This window comes from Orycteropus afer, unplaced genomic scaffold (assembly GCF_000298275.1).
Source record: "Orycteropus afer afer isolate SDZICR_OR568_19922 unplaced genomic scaffold, OryAfe1.0 scaffold00127, whole genome shotgun sequence".
NCBI lineage: Eukaryota > Metazoa > Chordata > Mammalia > Tubulidentata > Orycteropodidae > Orycteropus > Orycteropus afer.
This window is the reverse complement of record NW_006921714.1, coordinates 6853720-6879115: the sequence shown is the minus strand read 5'-3', so window position 1 is coordinate 6879115 and position 25396 is coordinate 6853720. Positions and strand designations below refer to the sequence as shown.

At 46.1% G+C, this 25396-nt stretch overlaps 1 protein-coding gene across 1 annotated transcript; it reads left to right on the top strand.

The window, feature by feature from the left end:
- Positions 1-6062: 6062 nt before the first annotated feature.
- Positions 6063-20734, top strand: SERPINA11 (serpin family A member 11). The gene is made up of 4 exons (XM_007944520.1): positions 6063-6705; positions 16416-16689; positions 17994-18141; positions 20531-20734. Exons 1-4 carry the CDS (start codon positions 6063-6065, stop codon positions 20732-20734), a joined length of 1269 nt encoding a protein of 422 aa, XP_007942711.1.
- The last annotated feature ends 4662 nt before the right edge of the window (positions 20735-25396 follow it).

Below are 25396 nucleotides of genomic sequence, written 5' to 3'. Positions count from 1 at the left end.
TGGGGCACAACTCAAAATGGGAAGAAACAGCTGGAAACATCCCTTAATAATCAGAACATGGAATGTACAAAGTATGAATGTAGGAAAATTGGAAGTTGTCAAAAATGAAATGGAATGTGTAAAGATCAATATCCTAGGCATTCATAAAAGGAGCTCTGGTGACGTAGTCCCTATGGCATTTGACTGCTAACCAGAAGGCTGGCATTTTAAACCCACCAGCCACTCATCAGAAGAAAGGTTGGGCAATCTACTTCCGTATTAATATTGCCTTGGAAACCCAAGGAGGGGTTGCTATGAGTCAGATCTGACTTGACGGCAGTGAGTTTGAGTTTGTCACTATTGTAAAAACTCAAGGAAAGGTTTATATATGGAAGGAAAATTTCTTTGTTGGTTACCGGGGATGGGATGGGAGGGGAGGGATCACTGTTAGATGGGTAGAGACAAGTATTGTTTTGGGTGAAGGAAAAGGCAATATACCAAAAGCAAGTGACCCACACAATAACACACTAAGGAAAAGGAAGACACAGAGAGGTGCACAAGAGGTACAGACAACAAAGATAAACCCTTTTGCGTACACAATACTGCACTGTCAGTGATAGCAAACACTAATCTACGAGTAAATAGATAGGTAGACAATTCGAAAGCAAATACTGCATTATCACTGATAACAAACGTTAATCTAAGAGTAAATAGATAGGTAGACAATCTGAAAGATCAGTTATGTCTAGACAAAAGGGAATATATCCATGACTTTATATAAGGTTCACAGATGATATTTCTGCATATGTATTTGTATATGCTATAAGACTGTCCATATAAATAGAACTAACAGGGGGCAAAGTTATGATAACTTCTTAGGCACAGTAATCCACCCTGATGGAGTGAGTTGTTGGACCTGTGGCCTTGGAACCATGGTAGTAGGGGACATCAAGCTCAATTGGCATAACATACTATACACACAACATTGTTCTACCTTCAACTTTGGTGAGTAGCGATTGGGGTCTTAAAAGCTTGCAAGTGGCCATTTAGATTCAACAGTGGGTCTCTCCTTGTCCAGAGCAAAGAAGAATAAAGAAAACCAAAGACACATGGAAACAATTAGTCCAAGGGACTAGTGGACTATGCAAACCTCAGCCTATATGACCATGAGACCAGAAGAACTAGATAGTGCCCAGTTACCATTGTTAACCACTTGGAAAGGGATCAGTGCAGGAGATCCTGGATAGAGTGGGAGAACAATGTGGAACAACAACAACAACAACAAAAAAAAACTCAAATTATAGCAAAGACCAGGTTTACTGGTCTGACAGAGCCTGCTGAGACCTCCGAAACTATGGCCCCTAGTTACCTTTTAGGTCTGAAATTGAACTCACTTTCATGGCTTCCAGCTAAACAATAGATAGAAATATAGGGTGAATATTTACATCAGGTAGCTAGACTCCTTAGAATGATCAATCACTGAATAACAGAAAAGCAGTATTTGCCCAGGGAGATAGCTCAGGGGGCAGGAATGCATAGGAAAGAAGGACACAGGAAAAAGGTAACTACAGGGGGGAAGTGAGAAGAGAGCTGTTACATTGTGGGGCATTGCAGTCAATGTCATGAAGCAAAATGGTGGGAACTGCTGTGTGGGAAATGAATTTGCTCTGTAAACTTTCACCCAAGTCACAATAAAAATTTAAAGAAAAAAAATTAAGATCAACCCATCAATTTCTACAAACAAGAAGCTAGGTGAGAGTTAGACTGAGATTCAACTGAATCTGTAGGTCAATTCTGGGAGACTTGTCCTCTTAACACTGTTGAGACTTCCAATACCTGGGCATAGAATTCCTCTCCATTTATTTAAAACTTTTTAAATTTCTCTCATCACTGTGTAGTGTTTCATGCACACATCTTGCAGGGTTTTCTTTTTTGGCCATGAAATTCATTTATAAAAGAACAAATCTATTATATTATTTTTTGTTGTTGTTGTTGTTATGTGCCATCGAGTCAAACCCGACTCATAGCGACCCCTCCTTGGGTTTCCGAGGTGGTATCACTGCGGAAGTAGGATTGCCCAACCTTCCTTCCGAGGAGTGGCTGGTGGGTTTGAACCGCCAGCTGTCTGGTTAGCAGGCAAGTGTCTTAGCCACTATGCTACCAGAGTTCCTAGGTATTTGTGTTAGAAAAATTTAAAACTTAATGCTCTGTACAGAGCTGTTGGATAAATTAAATACATCTATGAGAAATTAAGCCATTAAAATTTGGTTTTGAAGGCATATTTATTAACAAGATAGGTAACATATGCTTTTATGCTACTGCAAATAGTATTTTGTTGCCCTTCCTTTCTCAGATTGTTTGTTGCCAGTTACATGGCCATAGAATGGATTTGGGTATGTTGGTGCTGATCTTGCATCCTGACAACTTGCTCCATCTGTGGTGGTGCAGACTTGGCATGGAGTCAGATGCGTCTCCCGATTAGGCTGCAGCACCCACTCCCTGGGCACGTTACTGAACCTCACAGAGCTTCAGTCTTGCATCTGTTACACAGCCACAGCAAGCCTCTCTTGCATCTTCACCGTGAGGGTGTTCAGTAAAGAACGCAGCCTGGAACAGGCAAACACCCAGACCAGCAGGAACTGCATCATGACCCCCTGCCATCTCCTCAGCATCAGAAGATCCCAAACCGAGCTTGGTCCAGAATCACAACTCATTGGTGCGTTTGTAGGACTGGCAGACAGGACTCAACTCAACTCGACTCACTGACATTGAGTTGTCCCGACTCAGCGACCCCTCCTTGGGTTTCCGAGGCAGTATCTCTATGGAGGTAGATTGCCCTACCTTCCTTCCAAGAAGTAGCAGCTGCTTTGAAAAAAAAAGGACCCCTTCCTGTTTGCTGGTCACTGTCTCCAAACCAGTTCCAGGAATTGACCTGACAAATATTGACACGGCTGCTGGGATCTTCAAAGGCCATTTTCCTGTGGGTGGAAGGCAATGTGGTGCTGAAGATCCAGAGATGGCCAGGGACCCTGCAGTGAGTACCATGCACATCCCTGGTACCCGAGACGAAGGCGGGGGCGGCGGCTACCTCTCTTTCCCTCTGGCTTTGCAGGACAGGGGTGGGACAAGTGAGTTCCCAAAAGAAAAAAATGGACTGAGATACTACTTCCAAGACTTAAATCAGGAACTTTGAGCTTTTAATAACCTTTTGTGGAACACCTGGCCTTCTGAGAGAGGAAGCCCTGCTATTCCCGGCAGTTAGGCAGGAAAACAGAACACACAATGCAAAGTGAAACAACAGTGTTTTTGTAGATAATTTGCTAGAAATTCGGTTTTATGAAAAACGTCAGGCTTAAGAGCCTGGGTAGGAGTTGGAATCTTGCTCCTGCCACCTACCAGGTGTTTGTTCGGACTCCAAGTTTCGGGTTCCCTGTGTGTAAAACAATTGTAATGCTTGCTTACTTCTTAAGGTTCCCCAATCCACACAGGATTGCAGTGACTTTTTCAGAAGTTTCCAAGCCTTTTGGCTGAGCACCTCTAGCTGGACTCCAATGTCCAGTCTTTGAGTTAACAGCTAGTGTTTAACCATTCCACCACCTAGGGACCTTTACAGTTCTCGTAACATTGAAATTAAATGACAGCAGTATTTCTCAGCAGGGGCACTACTGGCATTGGGCAGGGCTGCTGTTCATTACATATGACTATTTTGGACTATTATATTGCATCCCTGAATTTCAGACACTAAACACCAGTAGCACCCTCCTTCTCTAGTTGTTGAGATGATCCAAACACACCCCCTCTCCCACAAACACACATAGACATGTAGTCATTGTTGGGAGCCACTGATACAGTTTATCTAATATCCTTGATACATAGTAAACACCTAATACATGAAGAATGTTACAATTAGTGAATGGATATCTTTCTGCAAAGGGAATAGAGAAATGAACTGGGAGTCATTACAATTGGCCTTGGCAGGAGAACAAAACCAGCCTTACGCACTTTGTATGTGCCATGGGTGTGTCTATTGTATGTCAACTCATCCTTCAGGGACCCCATGAAGCAGGCAGTGTCATTTGCATCTGGGAATGGGAACACAGAGGTTGCCAGAGGTTCAGAGGCACAGTGAGTTACTGGCAGCACCTCAATTCCAATCCCAGGACCTTGATTTAAATTCGATCCTACCTTCAGAAATTAACTCAATCCTTTTCTACACATCTGAGAATCTCTGGGATGCTTGAGGGTGAAAAATGGTGGTAAGTTCAGTGAATGAAAGGAATCAACCAAAAATAGTTTTGTCACAGCCTTAGTCTTTATTTTGTCCAGGAATGGACCAATTTTTCCAATTCTTCTGCTTCTTCCAAATCCCCACTCCAAGAAAAACCAAAGCTGCATAGAAACCATCACTAAGCAACACTGACACTGGGCTGCACTGTGGGGGGGTATGTGTGTGGCCTTGGGACATTACCCGCAGTACTTTGACCAGCAAACATGTTTCGACATCACAGGGAATGAGGCTACTCTCTTCCCTCCTGAAAACTTGACTTTGTGGGCTGGTGGAGTATTTAGGGTGCTAGGATAAGCCATGTGCACAAATGTCACCTCTCCCACCCTGCTGCAGGGCTCGGAGGTGGTTCAGAGGGGGTGGTGTGGGAGTATTAAAGGTGCTGATAGAAACACAAGGGCATCAGTGCAGACTGAGAACAAGGCCAGTGGGCTCAGCAGCTGTGGGATTGGGGCAGTGACAGGGCCAGATGTGAAGGGAGCAGGAGAGAAATATTTCTTTCATGGAGGACATCACTGTCAGGAAGGGTCCAGGGGCAGCGTGGACATGTGTCCCTGAGAGGACATGGGGTTGTGTGGGGAGGCCTGAAAGGAAAGGAGGGCACTAGACATAGTGACGGAGGTGGCCTGTCCCCACGACATGCCTACATAACAGTCCCCATGAGAGCTGGAGCTGCATCCCTGGCTGAAGCAAGTGGTCCCCCTGCTCCTGCACCACTTCAACCCCTAGAGGTGGACAGTAGTCCTTTCCTGCACATTTTCTAAATCAGAAACAAAAAGCACGGGGATATCTTCCCTATGCTCCTGTATCAATTAGAGTAAAGGGTTCAGCCACTGTATGTGACAAAAGATACTCAAATTAACAGAGAATGGATAGAGGTAGAACCTTAGCACTCACCTCTCCTCCTAGGCTCAACCTGTCCCACGTTTGAGTGACAAAGAGTTGCCCTTGTCAGCATGTACCCAATGCCAATCATACCTCACTCCAGTTAATCAAAGACCACCAGGCAGGAAGGTACTCCTCTTCCCTTGAGCTACACCCATCGCCTTCCTTCTAATTATCAAGTGCATCATTCCATCACCTCACCTAGCTGCAAGAGAACCCAGCATCACTCACTGTCATGGAGCCCTGTTGCTCCATACATTCTTCTCAAGTTGCAATTACAAATATACGTGCTTATTTAGTTACGGACTGTCATCTCAACTATTCTCTAAGCTCTGTGAGTAGGGGATTATGTTTATTTCCTTCCCCCACTAAATAGCAAATACCTCCCACAGTCTCCAGACCAGATAGATCCTTGAAATGTAACAAACCATTGAAAGAGTGATTGGAAACAAAGATGAACAAAGAAAAAGGGGGGTGGGGTGGGGGAGTGAGTTGGTTCACGTTGCAGACCTTTCATTTCCCACTTAGTGAGAATCTGATCCAACTTCTTCAGGATCATACCAAAAAAAAAAAAAAAAAAAAAACCAAACTCACTGTCATCAAGGTGGAAAGGACAGAGGGAGGGAGAGAGTGAGAACAGATTAGGGAAGTTTTTTCAATAGCCCAGAGCTCTTTACTCAACCATATCTACTAGATTTGTCAAAACGTAAAGCAGGTAAGGGGTGCAGCTCTAACTGAAGCCTTGGGGAAAGTGTCCAGGGTCCTGACCACTCACCCACCACTGTGCTCCCTGCAGAACCCCCATGACATTCCTGTGTGATATAGTATGAACGGTGGGGTTATTGCGTAAGCAATGAAACCATAGAGTTATTTATGCAAGAGAGTGACGTGTCCACCATCTTGTTTTCAGAGGATGGGGCCAGCTTGGCTGTGGCTGCTGGGAACAGGGGTCCTGGTTTCTGTCCATTGCCAGCCTTTTCCCGCACATGGACATAAGAGTCTGGGGATGCCTCAAGCCCACAGTGACCAACTCTCAGAGCCAGTCCCGGCATACCACAAAATCACACCCACCATCACCAATTTTGCTTTACGTTTATATAAGCAGCTGGCAGCAGACATTCCTGGAAACATATTATTCTCCCCAGTGAGCATCTCTACCACCTTGGCCCTGCTCTCTTTTGGGACCAAGGCTGACACCTCAACTCAAATCCTGGGGGGCCTGGGCTTTAACCTCACAGAGACACCGGAAGCCGACCTCCACCGTGGCTTCCAGAGCCTCCTCTACACCCTGGACCTGCCCAGCCCCAAACTTGAACTGAAAGTCGGCAACTCCATTTTCCTGGACAAGCACCTCAAACCTCAGCAGCGCTTTCTCAATGGCATCAAGGAGCTGTACGGTGCCTTTGCTTTCTCTGCCAACTTCACGGATGCTGCTGGGATGGGGACGCAGATCAATGAGTACGTGAGAAAGCAAACGTATGGGAAGGTGACAGACAGCCTGCAAGAGGTCAACCAAGACACACTCATGGTTCTCTTGAATTTCATCTTCTTCAAAGGTGAAGGCTTGCTTGGGCATGACCGTTGCCACCTCCTAACTCCAGCAAATGCTCTTACCCAAGAGAGGCCAGAGACAGATGCTCTGAGCCTCAGGATCTGGACTTGAAGCTCTGAGTTACTATTGTTGTTATGTGCCGTCGAGTCGGACCCGACTCACAGCAACCCTTCCTTGGGTTTCCGAGGCAGTATCACTACAGAAGTTGATTGCCCCAGCTTCCTTCTGAGGAAGTTCTGAGGGAGGGGCCTTCTTCCCTCCCTGCTCCTTCCTCCCCCTCCCCCTCCCTCCCTCCCTTCTTTCTTTCCCTCCTTCCTTCCTATCTCTCTCTCTCTCTCTCTTTTTTTTTTTTTTTTGCTTTATTCAATTTTTTCACCAAACACTAGTAAAAGTACAACGTAGAATGGAAAGGCCTTCAGCTGTTTCTGGTGGAAACCCTCCTACATGCAAATAATATCTTTCATTTCAGTTTCTCAGCCTTGATCCCTCTACCTTTGTTTCATTCTAATTTTTTAATAGCATTAATCTCACTTTTCTACTATTATGTAGGAAAAATCTATATTTTATATCATAATATATTTTGAATACACACAGAATAATACAAAAGTCATACAGAACACTCCTCCACCAGAAACAATCACCCATTAAGTTGTTTTTGAACTTTTTTGTGATTTGGGTGAGATTTTACAAAGCACCTTGGTTTTCCATTCAACAGGTCTTACACATTTTGCTTTGGGACTCTGATCACGATGTAACAGCTCTCCTCCTACGTCCTCCCCGCAGCTACCCCTCCCCAGTGTCCTTGCCTGCGCGTTCCTGCCTCCCCAGCTGTCTCCCCACGCAAATGCTGCCCTTCTGATCTCCCTTGGTGGATTCTTCTAAGGAGTACATCTCCCTGGTGTAGTTGTTCAGCTCATGGGCCTGTCTATTGGTTGCAGCTAAGCCACCAGCGTGAGTCCAATGCCAGGCCCAAAAGTTACCAGGGGCCATAGTCTCAAGGGTTTCCCCAGTCTCTAGCTGACCAGTAGTCCTGGTGTTTTTTTCTGGTTTTGAATTTTGTTCCACATACTTTCTCCCGCTCTATCTGGGATCTCTAATTTTGAACCCTTTCCAAGTATCAGCCATTACATTTTTCCATTTGCTTTAGATTTTTTATTTTTAAAGTTGCACTATTACAGATGCAGTTCAAAACCTTTTTAATCCTTTCCTGGCCCCATTCTATCCACCCATCCCTCCCCAGAGGCAACCACTATCCTAGGCTTGGTGTGTATCCTTACTGCCAGTGTGTCCACACCATTAGTACATAAGTATGCATCCATAATCATGTGAAATACTATTTATGCATTCAAAAAGTTTACACAAATGTTGTTATATACTATATATTATGGTATCCTAGAGTCCTAGTGTGCATGTATATATCTGTCCTGGAGGAAGTGCAACCAAAATGCTCCTTAGAAGTGAGAATGGCCAGGTTTTGTCTCACCTGCTTTGGTCATGTTGTTGGAAGGGACCAGTCCCTGGAGAAGGACATCGTGTGTGGTAAAGTAGAGTGTCAGCCAAAAAGGAGAAGACCCTCAGTGAGGTGGACTGACAGTGCCTGCAATGATGGGCTCAGACACAGCAAGCATTGTGAGGTTGGCACATGACTGGGCGCCGTCTCATTCTGTTGCACACAGGGTCACATGAGTCAGAGCCAACAGGATGACGCCTAAGAACAACATCACGGTGAACCTATTTATTTTTTATTTTGCAATTACTATGTCTTTATATGGGAGCTCTGGTAGCATAGTGGCTAAGGCACTTGACTGCTAACCAGAAGGCTGGCGGTTCAAACCCACCAGCCACTCCTCAGAAGAAAGATGGGGCAATCTACTTCCATAGTGATACTGTCTAGGAAACCCAAGAAGGGGTCGCTATGAGTCGGGTCCGACTCAATGGCACATAACAACAACAACAACAACATGTCTTTATATAGGGAGCTCTCTGGTAACTCAGTGCCTAAGGCACTTGACTGCTAACTAGAAGGCTGGCGGTTCAAACCCACCAGCCACTCCTCTGAAGGAAGATGGGCAATCTACTTCCATAGTGATACTGCCTTGGAAACCCAAGAAGGGGTCGCTATGAGTCGGGTCCGACTCGACAGCATATAACAACAACAAACAACAAATGTCTTTATATTATTGCTGTCAGTTGCTGTCGAGTGAGTTCTCATTCATGGAAGCTTTACAGACAACAGAACACAGTGTGACTCTCCCCTCAGCCTGTCCCGTGCCCCCTTTGTCATTGCTGGTATGTTTCTGTCCATCTCACTGAGTGTTTCCCTCATCTTTGTTGCTCCTCTACAAACCCACTGGCCCATGTACCAAAACTATACCAAACTCACTGCCGTCGAGTCGATCCCGACTCATAGAGACCCCTCCTTGGGTTTCCAAGGTGGTGTCACTACAGAGGTAGATTGCCCAATCTTCCTCTCTGAGGAGTGGCTGGTGGGTTTGAACCAACAGCCTTCTGGTTTGCAGTCAAATGCCTCAGGCACTATGCCACCAGAGCTCCTAACCCATGTGTGAGACTTGAAAACATAGACCTTTTCCTGTGGATGACTCCTTCCACTCCTGGACTTGGGAAGGTGGTGGCCCTTCCTGCTTCATCCCTGAGTGTTGGGCAGAGTTTGCTAATCCAACCTTCCCAGATGGGGAGTGGCTCCTGGCTACTTGCAGAGAGCTTAGTTCCAAGGTGGGCTTAAGTTTCAATTACAGCCCCTGAGAAGACATTAAGCACCACTCCCTGAAGCCTGTATCTGATCCCAAGAGCCCAGAAGCCAGAAGAGCTCACCTCAGCTCAGATTTCAGACTTCCTGCTTTGTCTCTGGAACCTTACTTGAGTTTGAACTCAGCCATTTTGGGGTTTGTTTCTGTTTTCCAATATTTAATCCATTGTTACTAAATGTTTAATCAAGAGGAGAGTTTTTCTGCTTTACTCCTATCTATACTGCTGACCAGTCTCTATACTACTGACCAGTCTCAAGGGCTTGAGTCTTATCATCTTTGACTATCCAGAGTCTGTTGTTGTTGTTGTTGTTATGTGCTGTCAAGTCAGACCCAACTCATAGCAACCCCTCCTTGGGTTTCCGAGGCAGTATCACTATGGAAGTAGATTGCCCCATCTTCCTTCCGAGGAGTGGCTGGTGGATTTGAACATCCAGCCTTCTGGTTAGCAGTCAAGTGCCTCAAGCACTATGCCACCAGAGCTCCACTCCAGAGTCTAACGTGGGCCAAATATTTTAAATGTTTGCTAAATGAATTATTTCAAGCTAAACTTAGGTCTCATGTCTGAGGCTTTTAGAAATGTCATTCATTCATTCATTTATTCCAGAACATATATGAAGTACTGACTACATTTTACAGATTTTGCTAATGTCTATAAAATGTATAAGATCATGTTTTCCCACCTGTGTAGCTCCCAGTCCCATAAGGTTGCAAATAAGTAAAGAAGCAACTACAGCTCAGTAGGATGCTGAAGTTCTGCTTGAATAGGTATGGGGGCTATGGAGACACCTGTTCAGACTAGTTGAGTGAGGGAAGGCTTCCTGGAAGAGAAGACATCTAAGCTGAGACATGAGCAATGAGTAGGATACACTCAGGCAAAGAGGCTGTAGCAGAGGTGGGGAGAAGAGAATTCAGATTGGAAAATAGGCTGTGCGAAGATGCAAGGAACTGAAACAAGTTTCACTTACCCATAGCATAGACTATCATAGAAGGTGCGCTGAGGGCAAATTGCTGAGAACAGCCCTGAAGGGAAGGCAGGGCCTCACTGAGGATCCTGGACTTTAGCCCATAGGAACCCAGAATTGCCAAAATGTTTAAGCAATGCAGTGACATGATCAGATCTGTTTTATCAACATCAGTTTCTGCAATTTGTCAAGCGGTTTGCAGGAAAGTGAGAGTGGGGTAGTAGGAACAGGCTAGGAGTTTCCTGAAGTGGTCCAAGGTGAGTGTGATGGTGGCCTTAAATAAAGTTCTGGCTTTGGAGATAGAATCAACAATACTTGGTGACTGATTGAGTCTAGGCAGTGGAGAGAAGATGACCCAGCCCATGCTTCTGCCACCAAGGCCAGTGTTTTCAGGAGACCAGGTCAGGAGGTTGTTGTGAATGGAGATTGTAAGTAGTGAGAGAGAAGACATTGTGTTCATGGACATGACTGTGACTGACAGATTTTTGCATTACACATTCCATGTTATTAACTGGAATCTGCTCCCTTTCCATTTTGAATATTAGGGAACTGGAGTGGGTGGCTCTTAAGCTTCACTGGATGGCAATCATCCTTAGAAGGTTGATATGTCCACTGGGCAGCTTGGCAGAGAGGGATCAACTCAATGTTTGCAACGAAATTGGGCTTACTTTCCTGGAAACTGCTAGACAAATTGCAGCAATTGATGTTGATAAAACAGATCCAGTCACGTCACTGCATTGCTTAAACCCTTTGGCAATTCTGGGTTCCCATGGGCTAAAGTCTAGGATCTCCATCAAGGCACTGCCTTCCCTTCAGTGCCATTCTTGGCATTTCCCCTCAGTGCACCCCCTATGGTAGTCTATGCTCTAGGTAAGTGAAACTTGTTTCAGTTCCTTGGGTCTTTGCACATGCTATTTTCCAATCTGAATGCTCTTCTCCCCACCTCTGCCCCAGCCTCTTTGCCTGAGTGTATCCTACAGCTAGGGCAGGCCAGGAAGTGGGAGTGGAGTGGTTTGGAACAGCTAAAGAGACAAACTTGTCTGTCAGTTTGTCATACTGTCGTGGCTTGAGTGTTGCTGTGAGACTGGAGGCTATGCCACCAGCATTTCAAATACCAGCAGGGTCCCATGGTGGACAGGTTTCAGTGGAGTTTCCAGACTAAGACAGACTCGGAAGAAGAAAGGGGCCATCTACTTCTCAGAGAATTGACCACTGAAAATCTTATGAATAGCAGTGAAACACTGTCTGACATAGTGCTGAAAAACTTTATGAACAGCCCTGAAATATTGTCCTATATAGTAGTAGAAGATGAGCCCATCAGGTCAGAAGTCTCTCAAAATAAGACTGGGAAAGAGTTGCCTACTCAGAGTGGAGGAGATCTTAATGATATGGATGGGACCTCCAATTGCTGATGTGGCATGACTCAACATGAGAAGAAATAGCTACAAACATCCATTAATAATTGGAACACGGAACGTAGAAAGTATGAATCTAGGAAAATTAGAAGTTGTCAAAAATGAAATGGAACACATAAAGATCAATATGCTAGGCATTACTGAGCTGAAATGGACTGGTTTGGGCCATTTTGAATCAACCATATAATCTATTATGTCGATAGTGACAAATTGAAGAGGAATGGTGTGGCATTCATCATCACAAAGAATGTTTCAATATCTGTCCTGAAGTACAGTGCTGTCAGTGATAGAATAATATCCATATGCCTATAAGGAAGTGCAGTTATTCAAATTTATGCACCAACAACCAAAGCCAAAGATGAGGAAACTGAAGATTTCTACCAACTTCTACAGTCTGAAATTGACTAAGCATGCAATCAATATGTGTTGGTTATCACTGGTGATTGGAATGCAAAAATTGGAAGCAAAGAAGAATCACCAATAGTTAGAAAATATGGCCTTGGTGATAGAAATAATGCTGGAGATCTCATGATAGAATTTTGCAAGAGCAACAACTTATTCATTGCAAATACCTTTTATCAACAACACAAACAGCAGCTATCCACATGTACTTTGCCAGATGGAGTACACAGGAATCAGATTGACTACATCTGTGGCAAGAGGTGATGGAGAAGCTCAATATCTTCAGCCAAAACAAGGCCAGGAGCTGATTGTGGAACAGACCATCAACAGCTTATATGCAAGTTCAAGTTAAAGTTGAAGACAATTAAAACATTAAAAGTTGAAGACAATTAAAATTAAAAGTCTACAAGATCCAAAATATGACCTTGATTATATCCTTCCTGAATTTAGAGACCATCTAAAGAATAGATTTGATGCATTGAACACCAATTGACAGAAAACCAGAGGAATTGTAGGATGACATCAAGAACATCACCCATGAAGAAAGCAAAAAGTCATTAAAAAGACAGGAAAGGAAGAAAAGACCAAAATGGATGTCAGAAGAGACTCTGAAACTTTCCCTTGAGCAGAGTAGTTAAGCAAATGCAAGAAATGACAAGATGAAAGAGCCGAACAGAAGATTTCAAAGAACAACACAAGAAGACAAAGCCAATTATTATAATGAAATGTGCAAAGACCTGGAGTTAGAAAATCAGAAGGGAAGAACATGCTCAGCATTTCTCAAGCAGAAAGAACTGAAGAAAAATTTAAGCTTCAAGTTGCAATATTGAAAGATTCTATGGGCAATAAAGTGAATGATGCAGGAAAAAACAAAAGAAGATGTAAGGAATACACAGAGTCGCTGTACAAAAAAGAACTGGTTGATGTTCATCCATTTTAGGCAGTTCCATATGATCAAGAACCAATGGTATTGAAGGAAGAAGTCAAAGCTGCACTGAAGTAATTGGCAAAAAATCAAGCCTCCGGAAATTGATGGAATACCCATCGACATGTTTCAACAAATGGATGCCCCGCTGAAGGCACTCACTTGGCTATGCCAAGGGATCTGGTAGACAACTACATGGCCAACTGACTAGAAGAGATCTGTATTTGTACCCATTCCAAAGAAATATGATCCCAAAGAATGTGGAAATTATCAAACAATATTAATATTGCACTCAAGTAAAATCTTACTGAAGATAATTCAAAACCCATTGCAGGAATATATAGACAGGGAACTTCCAGAAATGCAAGCTGGATTCAGAAGAGGATGTGGAATGAGGGATATCATTGCTAATGTCAGATGGATCTTAGCTGAAAGCAAAGAATTCCAGAAAGATGTTTACTTGTGTTATATTGACTATGCAAAAGCATTCAATTGTGTGGATCATAACAAATTATAGGTAACATTGACAAGAATGGGAATTCCAGAAGACTTATTTGTACTCATGAAGAATCTGTACATAGACCAAGAGGCTGTTCTTTGAGCAGAACAAGGGGACACTGCATAGTTCAAAATCAAGAAGGGAGTGTGTCAGGGTTGTATCATTTCACCAGACTCATTCAATCTGTATGCTGAGCAAATAATCCAAGAAGCTGAACTTTATGAAGAAGAATGTGGCATCAGGGTTGGAGGAAGAATCATTAACAACAACAATAATGCAGACGACACAACTTTGCTTGCTGAAAGTGAGGATAACTTGAAGTACTTACTGATGAAGATTGGAGACTACAGTCTGCAGTATGGATTACACCTCAGTATAAAGAAAACAAAAATCCTCACAACTAAACCAATAAGCAGTGTAATGATAAATGGAGAAAAGATTGAAGTTGTCAAAGACTTCATATTACTTGGCTCTACAATCAACAGCAATGGAAGCAGCAGTCAAGACATCAGATGACATATTGCATTGGTCAAATCTGCTGCAAAAGACCTCTTTCAAGTGATGAAGAGTAAAGATATCTCTTTGAAGACTAAGGTGTGCCTAACCTAAGCCATGGTAGTTTCCGTGGCCTCATATGCATGTGAGAGCTGGACAATGAATAAGGAAGACCAAAGAAGAATTGATCCTTTTGAGTTGTGTTGCTGGCGAAGAATGCTGAAAGTACCATGGACTGCTAAAAGAACTAACAGATCTGTCCTGGAAGAAGTGCACCCTTAATGCTCCTTGGAAACAAGAATGGCCAGACTTTGTCTCACCTACTTTGGTCATGTTGTCAGAAAGGACCATTCCAAGTATATCAATGCTTGGTAAGGTGGAGGTTCGACAAAAGAGGGGAAGGTTCTCAACAAGATGGATTGACACAGTGGCTTCCACAATGGGCTCAAGTATAGCAGGGATCATGGAGCTGGCACAGGACCAGGTAGTATTTCATTCTGTTGTGCATAGGGTCACTGTGAGTCAGAGATGACTCAATGGTATCTAACAACAACAACAACAACAACAACTGAAATCTTCTCCCTTTCCACTTTGAATATTGGGGAGTTGGAGGGAGTGGCTCTTGAGCTTCACTGAACAGCAGTCATCCTCAGAAGGTTGCTGTCTACAGGGCTACTTGGCAGAGAGGGATCAACTCAATGTTTGCAAAGAACTTGGGCTATGGAGTCAGATTCAGGGTGCAGATCCCAGCTGTACCACTTAACAGCTTTGCAAATTGGGAACATTTATATAAATTCACGGGGATTCTGTTTCTTCATCTGTAACGTGGAGATAATAACAATTGTTTCTGTTAGTTTTGTGAAGATTTAAAGAGATAATGCCTCACAGATACCAAAAAGCCACTGCCATCAAGTCAATTCTGACTCTTAGTAACACTTAAGGACAGAGTGGAACTGCTCTATGGAGTTTTTAAGGCTATAAATCTTTACAGATGCAGACTGCCTCATCTTTCTACCACAGAGCTGGTGGGTCTGAACCATTGACCTTTTGGTTAGCAGCCAAGTGCCTCACCGCTATAGCACCAGAGCTCCTTGTCTCACATATAAAACCCAAAAAAAAAAAAACCAAACTCACTGCCCTCAAGTTGAATCCAACTCATAGAGACCTCTCCTTGGGTTTCTGAGGTGGTATCACTGTGGAAGAAGACTGCCCAAACTTCCTTCTGAGGAGTGGCTGGTGGGTTTGAACTGCCAGCCTTCTGGTTAGCAGTCAAATGCCTTAGGCACTACATCACCAGAAGGTGCTTAAACCAGTTGCTGTCAAGTCAATTCTGACTCATGGTGACCTTATATATATAAGAGTAGAACTATGGTCCATAGGGTTTTTTATTTTATTGGAATTTTCAGAAAACCAAATTCTGCATTTGTCTATTCTCTCTGCACTCACTCCTCGCTGATCCACACAGTTGGGCTCCAAACTCCAAACTCCAAGTCATTATGTGAAAGTTGCCCTTAAGCAAAAGCGGAGGATAAGAGCATGGATCACAAGATGGAGGATGACTACATCATTGCGTAACTGCCAAAATGACATCGTTGCACAATTGCCAAACCACTGAGAACCATGGCCCTGCCAAGTTGACACATAACCTTAACCGTCACAGCCAGTATTACTCTCACCTCACACCTCAGCATTCCTTACTCCCAGGAGTACATCATTAATGTGAAAATAGTCACAACGTAGAATTTTTACTATTGTCGTAAATGTGAAATATCAAATAATAAGACAGTTGGTATGTAAGAAGTGGGCTTTTGTGCTTTCCATTTCTTATTTCTGCTCTGAATCCATAGCGTTTTCAATGGCTGATATTTCAGAAATGCATTGTCAGGCCTTTCCTCTGAGGTGGCTCTGAGTGGACTCAGACCTCCAACCTATCAGCAGCTGAGCACACTAACCATTTGCAAGCCCCAGGGGCTCCTCAAAGGTGCTTAGAGGATGCGAATAACTTTTGACCTCTTGAAAGCTACACTGCTCTGAAGTGGCACAAAATCATATAGGTCATTAAAGTCCAAACTCTGGGGAGTTGTTTTAGTGCCTGAGTGGGATCTAGATCTTGACCTCTGAGTCATCTTTCCCTTGCCTCAAATATATACCCAAGAGGAAGTCACCAAACCCCCGTGGCTTGTGGACGTCTGTCCAGAGTAGCCCTTTTGGAGATGTTCTCATGGTTTTACGGGTTTTGTGTCCTAAGCCAAGTGGAAGCATCCTTTCCATCGCTACCAGACCCAGAAGCAGGAGAGCTTCTTTGTGGATGAGAGGACCTCCCTCCGGGTCCCCATGATGCACCAGAAGGAAATGCACAGGTTCCTCTATGACGAGGAGCTGGCTTGCACTGTCCTCCAGATCGAATACAGTGGCAATGCCCTGGCCCTGCTGATCCTCCCTGACCCAGGGAAAATGGAGCAGGTGGAGGCTGCTCTGCAGCCAGAGACCCTGAGAAAATGGGACCAGCTGCTCCTGCCCAGGTAAGGACAAGTGCTTTGTGACAGACCTTAACCAAGTCTTGAGTAGTTCTTGAACAATGCTGGTTGCAAGAGCCCAGATTCTGGCTTCAAATCATGGGCCTGCCCTCCACTAACTGGGTCTTGGGCACTTTTCTTACCCCTTGGGATCTTAGGTCTCCTCATCTTTTGGGGTCTTAGATTTTTCTCAAGTCTAAATGTGAGAATCTGAAGTCCACTGATTGGGTTTCTCAGAAACTGAATCGAGTTAGTACTTACAGAGAACGTAGGATGGTTCCCATTGGTGCATACTAAGTACTCACTTGAGAGAGCATCACTCTTCCACTTTCAGAGTGTCTTTCTGGCCTCAATCTCCTTTCCTCTCACTCCTCTCTTCTCCTAATAGAAATGTCCTACATAACAACAACAACAAACCTAGAGGTGGTACATTGAGTTGAGTGCAGCCAGCAAATCAAGCGAAGTATGATGCCTGAGAATAATCATGACTGCCACACAACAGTGCACATTTTTAAAAGGTGCCTCTTTTTTAATTAAAATACCTTTTAAAAAAAATACCAAGGAGAATGTTGTAGAAATCAAGGTGTCAGTTTTATGCAATCACTAACCGATTGCCTTTCATCTCACTTGCTTTTTGTGTGTGGCTTTCTCATGGCAGTTCCAGCTATTACTGGTTTCCCTGACCCCTTCACCAGTTACTCCATTCTCAGGTGCATCTTCTTCTGTGGCCTGCTCTGGAATACAGTCAGGCCCTGAATTCTTGTTGCCGTACAACAGGCCACCCCAAAATCTCTCTCTGGGTTCTGTGGGCTGACTAGGCTCCGCTGAACAGTGATGAGGTAGGTAACTGAAGTCAGACAGGTGAGAGATGAAGGTGGCCTGTATTAGGAAATGACGAGTGGGTGGATTTAGTATATAATCTGGAAGTTTGAGCCAACAGGACTTGCTGAAGAAGCAGATATGGACGTGGGAGAATATTAACAGTGTTTATCTTATATGACAATTAGGTGGATTCAATCAATTAAGCCTTGAAAAACTTAGCCCAGTTTGGCTCCTAGAAAGCCCTCCATGTACGTGACTGAGATAATGAAGATGTAGGGGTATACCAGGAGTCTTCTCAGACGCAGTCACGAGGCCTCTGGGAGCTCTGAGAGAAGGGGCTGTGGGTAGTGGAACGCTCTGCCTTGGCAGCAGCACCTCTGTGGGGCTGAGCTTATGCAGCCTCTCTTCCACAGCTCAGGCTGCCAACAGCCAGGCAAGGGCGGGACGTAACATGACAGCTCCCTTCCTCTGTCTACTTCTCTCTGCAGTCTGCTGGACTTGCATCTGCCAAGGTTTTCCATTTCTGGAACGTATAACCTGGAAGAGATCCTGCCCAAAATCGGTCTCTCCAACGTGTTCAACTTAGACACCGACTTTTCAGGAATCACTGGGCAGCCCAACAAAACCATCTCCAGGGTAAGGAGTGAATTGGGGCTGGGGCTTCTTTGCTCCCTTGGCACGCAGTGCGTGTTGAAAGTCAAGTTCCCCTTTCTTTTGCTTATTCCGGTTCTTCACTACCACGGCTTTGAGGGTGCTCTTCACTATCGCCCAAGAAAATAGCTCATGGCAACTCCCTTTCCATCACCCCTTCTTCCTGAAGGCTATGTTCTTCAGGACAGCCATCCAGGACTTTGAATTGGGTAGACCCATTTGGGGAGCTAGAATAGTGTAGGAATAGCTTTATACCCAATTCTCACTTATCAACATGGTTAGGTTCCAAAGACCAAGCCACTATGTGAAAATTGTCATTATGGAAAATGGAGGATGACATCAGATCACAAAATGGAAGATGATTCCATCATTACATAACTGTAAGATTACATCATTACAGAGCTGCCAAACCACTGAGAATCACGGCCCTGCCAAGGGGAAACATAACCGTCCCAGCCAGTGTTACTCTTGCCTTGCAACTTGCCATTCATTACTGCTGGACGTTCCTCATTAATGAGCAGAATAGTCAGATGGTCGTTTTGTTATTGTCATAGACATGAAATGTTGGATAACAAGATAGTCAATAAGTGAGCTGTAGATAGATGTTTTTCTTCTCATTCTCATTCAAAAGCAAAGGCCTTTCCCTGCTTTGTGGTTGCTCATTCTTCCTGCCAGGGCAAGGCTCTGTGCCTTCATTGTAGCTCTAGGCAGCAATGGGGTATCAGTCAGGTTTACTGCAATAACAAACAACTCCAAATCTCGAGCCTTAAAATAACAGTGCCTATTGCATGTCAGAAGTGTGACACGACCACTTGGCTGCAGATCTGCCTCTATGTCCTCTTCTTTCCAGGATGTAGGTTAAAGGATAAGCCCCTATTTGGGACATGCCACTCTCATCAGGAGCTCTGGTGGCTAAGTGGTTAAAGCATTTGGCTGCTAACCCAAAGGTCAGCAGTTTGAACCCACTAGCCACCCTGCAGGAGAAAGATGAGGCTGTCTGCTTCTGTAGAGATGTACAGCCTTGGAAACCTTGCGAAGCTGTTCTACTCTGTCCTCTAGGGGCGCTATGAGTCTGAATCCTTTTGGCAATGGCTTATTCTCCTAGCAGTGGGAAAAAGGCAAGAGGGACTGTGGAACAGCTCTCAATGCTTCTCCTCCCACGTGGCCTACGTCATGGCTGCTTACATGCCAGGGCCCAAGCAGGTCCTGAAGTCAAGGCCAGTATTGATGGGTGGGGCCATGGTCTCCCACAAAGGCACACTGCAAGTCACAAGGAAGGGGAAGGGTTTGTAATCCTCTAACAGAAAAGGAAAGTCCCTGGGTGGTATAGCAGTCTGTGATCGGCTGCCAGCCTAAAGGCTGGTGGTTCAAAGTCACCCAGCAGGAAGAAAGGCCTAAGAGTGGTTCCACTGTGTCGTGTGGGGGACCCATGAGCCAGCAGCACCTTGATGGCAATGGAGTTTCTCTCTCTCTTTCTCTCTCTTTTTTAACAGAGAGGGACAGATATAATAGAGAAAGGGAAGCAAAGGCCTTTCCCTGCTTTGTCAGTTGTCAATTGTCATTTTTTTTTAAAAGAATAGAGTCAATAATGACCAACTGAGTCTTTGATCTGAACTTCATTGGAAGCCAGCTGAGAGTTGAATATGAAACCAAGGCAGCAGTCAGGATGTACTGTGTGTGTGTGTGTGTGTGTGTGTGTGTGTGTGTGGTGCGTGAACATGTGTGTATGGGAGGGTAAAAAACAAAAAAGTTGTGTCTTTTAAAGTTGTATCTTTAATGTCAGATTTAGCTTTTCACAGTTTTTCAGAAATGAATGGATTGCCAGGCCAGTGTTTTCTCGTTTCTTTTAGCCTCAGAGTCCTTCCTTCCTAGGAAGCCAGCTGTAGCAGAGGGCACTCCAAGCACCAAGCTACCTGCCGCTCCGGTCTTCCGCACCAGGAAGACTAGCAGCTTCTTCAGGAACTGCCAGGGTTCCCCTGAGCACAGTTTGAGAACCACTGACGCAGGTTCACCAATCCACTTTAAAGATGAGAAAACTGAGGCCTGGAGAGGTTAGGTGCAGTTCAGAGCAGAAAGCGCCACCAAGGCCTGTGTCGCTTGTACCCGGTGCTGCAGGAAGGCTCCTCAGAGCTCTGCGGAGTTTTGCAGCCTGGTGTGCATGCTGGCTTCCTCGACTTTGCTCAGGCTCATCTGTCCCCGTCAAAGGGCAAAGGGCACTGTCAGAGCAAACCCCCAGGGCGCAATGGAGACAGAGCAAGTGGGAGAGAGGAGAGGAACAAAAGCTGGGGTGGCCTCCTAGGAAGGCAGAGTGTGCAGTAGGGGGAGATCCGTGCTCCCCTCAAGGCTCCCGGAACTGACACTTCTCTGTCTCCAGGTGTCACACAAGGTGGCGGTGGAGATGAACGAGAAGGGGACCGAGGCTGGGGCTGCCTGTGGCCTCCTCTCCCAGCCCCAACCTCTGAAGCCAATGACAGCATCTCCTGTGCATCTCAGCAGACCTTTTCTAATGCTCCTTTGGGATGTGACCACCCAGAGCTTACTCTTCATGGGAAAAGTGGTCAACCCTGCTGCAGGGTGACGATGGTGGGAGGCCAGGGAGTATCTGATTTCTGTCCCAAGGTCTGGGTCCCTTTTACCCAGGCTGAACTGGAAGGCCGGCAACCACCTGCTGCATAGGGCAGAGAGTCTTCTTCTGCCACTTCTCAGTGGGCAGAGAGTCTAATAAAGTTGACTTTGGGCTTGATGAACATGGAAGCAACAGTGTTTGAAGCAAAGGGTCAGCCCCAAGAGGAATTGTTAGCACTCTTTCTGTGCCAGTACCTCTGCCAGCTCCCGTCGATGCCAACTCACAGCAACCCCACGTGTGTCAGAGGAGAGTCAATTACACTCTGTTGGGTTTTCAGTGGCTGCTTTCTCAGAAGCAAATCACCGGGTCTTTCTTAGGAAGCACTGGGTGGACTTGTACCATCAGCCCTTTGAGCAGCAGCCGCATGTCTTAAACTTTTGCATCACCTAGGGATGCCACTCATCCTATGATCCCCTTGGGTCTAGCATCATGCTGTAGTCAGAAAGTTGGCAATCCATACCACCCCCACTGCAGATCTTCCCTGAGCTCCTTTGGGTAAGGGTCATAAGAAAAGGCACAAAGGAACCAGGAGGTGTAAGTGATTCTCTCCCTTCACAGTGACCCATCTCAGCTGGACAGCAGAGTGACAGCATCCTGAGACATCACTGACCCCTTTGAGAGGAGGTGGGAGCTGAGGTGGGAGGGGAGAAGGGATACTGAGGATGGCCCAGTGCAGTGCAATGGGTCAGCCCAGCAACGCCGCCAAAGCAAGCAGGGAGGGGAGAGCATCAGAGCCCAGGGGCAACCCAGGGCCACAGTCGTGGGAGGAGCAGCATGGCCAGGGAGGACGAAGGGTTTAGGAGGAAAGCATGGTCAGTGGGAAGAATTTGGTCATCAGATGACTCAGATGGCTTGTGCTTGACTTCTAACCTAAAGGCTGGCATTGCGGTGGAAGAAAGGTGATTGGTTTCCATAAAGACAGCCAAGAAAACTCTATGGAATATGGGATCCCATGCCTCAGAATCAACTTGATGGCAACAGGTTCGGTTTAGTGTTCTGGTTTATCATTATTATTATTCAGTTGAGAGGTGCGTTGGTGCAAATCAAACCCAGGTCTCGGCGTCAAAGATGAGAGTTCTACCATGGAACCCCCACTGCACTCAATGTGTGGCCACCACCCACCTGTCAGTGGAGGCTTGGTGCTTCTGTGACACTGAACAGGTTTCAGGGGAGCTTCCAGACTAAGACGAGGGAGAAAGGCCTGGTGACCTACTTCTGAAAGTCAGCCACCAGTGAGGACCCTGGGTCACAAAGGTCTGATCAGCGACCAACAATGGGAAGAGGCAGGACCAGGCAATGCTTTGTTCCACTGTGCATGGGGTCCCATGAGTGGAGGCTGAGCAGAAGGCCTTGCTCAGAGGGCCCCTACTATGACGTTCCACTCCAGTCTTCGAGCAGCATGCCTCAAAGACTAGTGGGAAACACAAAGGATGTCAATCTAGCTGCGAGTGACAATACTGTCACCACAGTGGTGTCTGGGCCAAGACCTCCTGGGTGACTATGGCTGGTGCATGTCTGGAAGGAGCCATCCCAGAAGATACCCAGTAGTAGAAGCCCCCATCACCACCTGAGGGAGGGGAGACTTGAGTTGGATCATGGAAAACAGGTAAGCCTTAAATAAAGGGAAAGGGAGTATGAGTCTGAGGAAGGACCTGAGACCTGTGAACACAGGCCACTGAGGAAGGGAAGGAAAAGGTGTCCTGACAAGATGAGAGAAGAGCAGGTTAGCAGGAGTGGGAAGCCTCTGTGGGAGGGTCACCGGCAGGCAACCACCCAGCTGCTGTCAAGTCGATTCCAACTCAGGGCGACCCCAAGTGTGTCAGAGCAGAGCTGTGCTCCATAACAGTTCATGGCTGATGTTTCAGAAGGAAATCACCAGGTCTTTCTTCCAAGGGACGTCTGAGAACACTTGGACCTCCAACCTTTCAGCTGGCAACCAAGCTCATTGACTACTGCACCACCCAGGGACTCTGTGTAGGATCATAGTGGAAGGAAAGGTCAGAGAGGGATCCAGAGGTAAAAGGTTGGAAACTAGAGGCCAACGTCAGGGGTAAGGGCTTTGTCCTGTAGGCCATGGGGAGTAACTGAAGGCTGGTGAGCTGATGTGGGTGTAGACACAGTGGTGATCAGGAAAATCATATGGCAACTGGGCAAGGAACATAGTGAGGGGGTCAGGCCAGGTAAAGGGGCAGCCAGGGAGGAGCAGCACTGTGAGGGCTGCCCCCACCACTCTGCCCTGCCCTGGCCATCCACCTCCCCCTCCACCACACCACCAGCACACGTGTTCCCATGTCCCATTCAGCCCCCCCCCACACCCACACACCCCAACTCCACCCTACTCTGCCTACTGGGTTTGTGGCTACCACTTTTCTTATTAGGGAGCTCTGGTGGCATAGTGCCTAAGGAATTTGACTGCTAACCAGAAGGCTGGCAGTTCGAAGCCACTCAGCCACTCCTTGGAAGGAAGTTTGGGCAAGGGGAAAAGCCTCGCAAGGCTCATCAGCCCATGTCTTGGGCACCCTACATGCTAATTACCTTACTGCTCTGAACCGGAAATTGAGTGACAGCTGTAGTCATATGGCCAGAAGGTCGACCAGATCCTCTCCAGCAGTGGAACTGGATCCTGCAGAAGTACAACAAACAAACAAACAAACTCACTGCCATCAAATTGATCCCAACTCACAGCAGCCCCCATTGGGCTTCTGAGGCTGTAAATCTTTACGGAAGTAGATTGCCCAGTCTTCCTTCCATGGAGCAGCTGGTGGGTTTGAAGTGCTGACCTTCTGGTTAGCAGCCCAATGCCTTATCCACTATACCACCATAGTCCCTTCCTGCAGAAATGAGTGACTGATTTTCCTGGGGACATTCAAGCCAGAGACATTAAAGAATAGGTCCCTGAGTTGAACACCTTGTGTTGGATCAGGCCTTCTGGAAGATTCTGGGAGTGTAATAGGAAACCTGCTAGACATGGCTCCCACCCTCACAGAGCTCACAGACTTGCAGGGGAGATGGCCATTGAACAAGTACTTAGATTAAAGCGTGTGGAGGGTCATTCCACGGGCTGCATGAAGGACTACTGGGGCACCCGCATTCACTACCGCAACACATATTCATTGAACCAACATCTGCCTTGTCCCAGACCCTGTTACAGTCACAGAGAGTCACGGAGGCAATAATTCCAGAAGGAGCTCAGGATCCCTCCTTCTCCTGAGGCTGGGCTGAGGAAGGGTTGTAGGAGGGCAGGGTGTCAGATCTAAGGCAGAACCCTCAGTTAAATTTGAATTTAGATAAACAACAAATAATCTTTAGCATAAGTATACCCCATGCAATATTTGAGACATACTAAAAAAAATTGTTTATCTAAAATTCATATTTAACTGGGCATCTGTATTTTTATTTGCTAAATCTGGTGATGCATTGGGGGGAGGTATGTAGTCAATGCTCTTGAGTCGAGGCCCATCAAGCTGAACAGCGGGCTGGCCTGGCCACAAGGGCTGAAAGAACAGGGAGTGGGGTTGAACAGACTGAGAGGAGGGAGGTGTGAGGCAGCCTGCTGAACAATGAGAGGTACATGGCTCAGCTGTCCCCAGCACCATGGTTAACACGCAGCCTATGACAAACCGTGAGTGAGGCCATCCCAGACCAGAAGCCCCCAGCTGGCCCACCAGTTGACCACAGACACTAAGGGAGCCCAGCAGAGATCAGCCGAGCCTGGCCCAGGCCGGAAGAACCATACAGCTGGCCTTCAGATCCATGAGCTAAGCAAATGCCTGTGGTTTTAATTCACTAACTTTTGGGATGGGTCGTTATGCACCAATGGGTAACTGATAGAAAGGGGACAGGCTATCTGGAGATGAGCCCTGGGATTTCTAGATTGAGAAGAAAAACAACATGATAAAATTGTGCTGCCTGAGTGTCCAAGTCCTCTCAGGTCCTCCACCACCCCTGTCCTCAGAAACTGAAGCAGCAGGTTCAGAGGTATCTGCCCATGTCCCCCATGTCAGGGAATCTGCCAGCTTGAAAGCCCTTGAGCAGGGCTGAGTGGGCCATGACGGAACACAGCTCAAGAATAACACACCTACTGGCAGTCCATCCGTAAGCTGCGCAGCAAAAGATGAACTGGAAATTTGGAACTGGGAAATGAACAATTATTGTCAAAGGGCTATGGGGCTAGAGCAGAGAAGTCACAGGCCGGTCACTAAAGGCCATATGTGAAGTGAATGAGAAGATGGTGTTGAGAGGAGGATGAGCAGATGCAGAGAGAGACAGCGAGGGCCCAGGAGAGACAGGGAGGAAACGGGCTCCGCCTTCTCAGACAGGCTCGGGTTCAGGGAGCAGGAAAGCTCTCAGCTGGTACAGTGGAGGGGTGCTTACCGTAAGGATGTAGGGCCACTCAAGGAATCCACTGAAGCCATCGGAGCATCTGTGAGAATGTGAACATCGGCGTGCCCTCAGGCAGGGTACTCTCTCAGCCCCTCTCGCCGCCTGCATGGTCTCTGTCTCAATGCCAGATACTTTGTCTGTACCGATTGACTTCCTGCCTGCAGGAACACCACGTCACAGCTGAGTACAAAGGGATGCTCACTCAGACCAGGTTCCCACCCGCAAAACTCT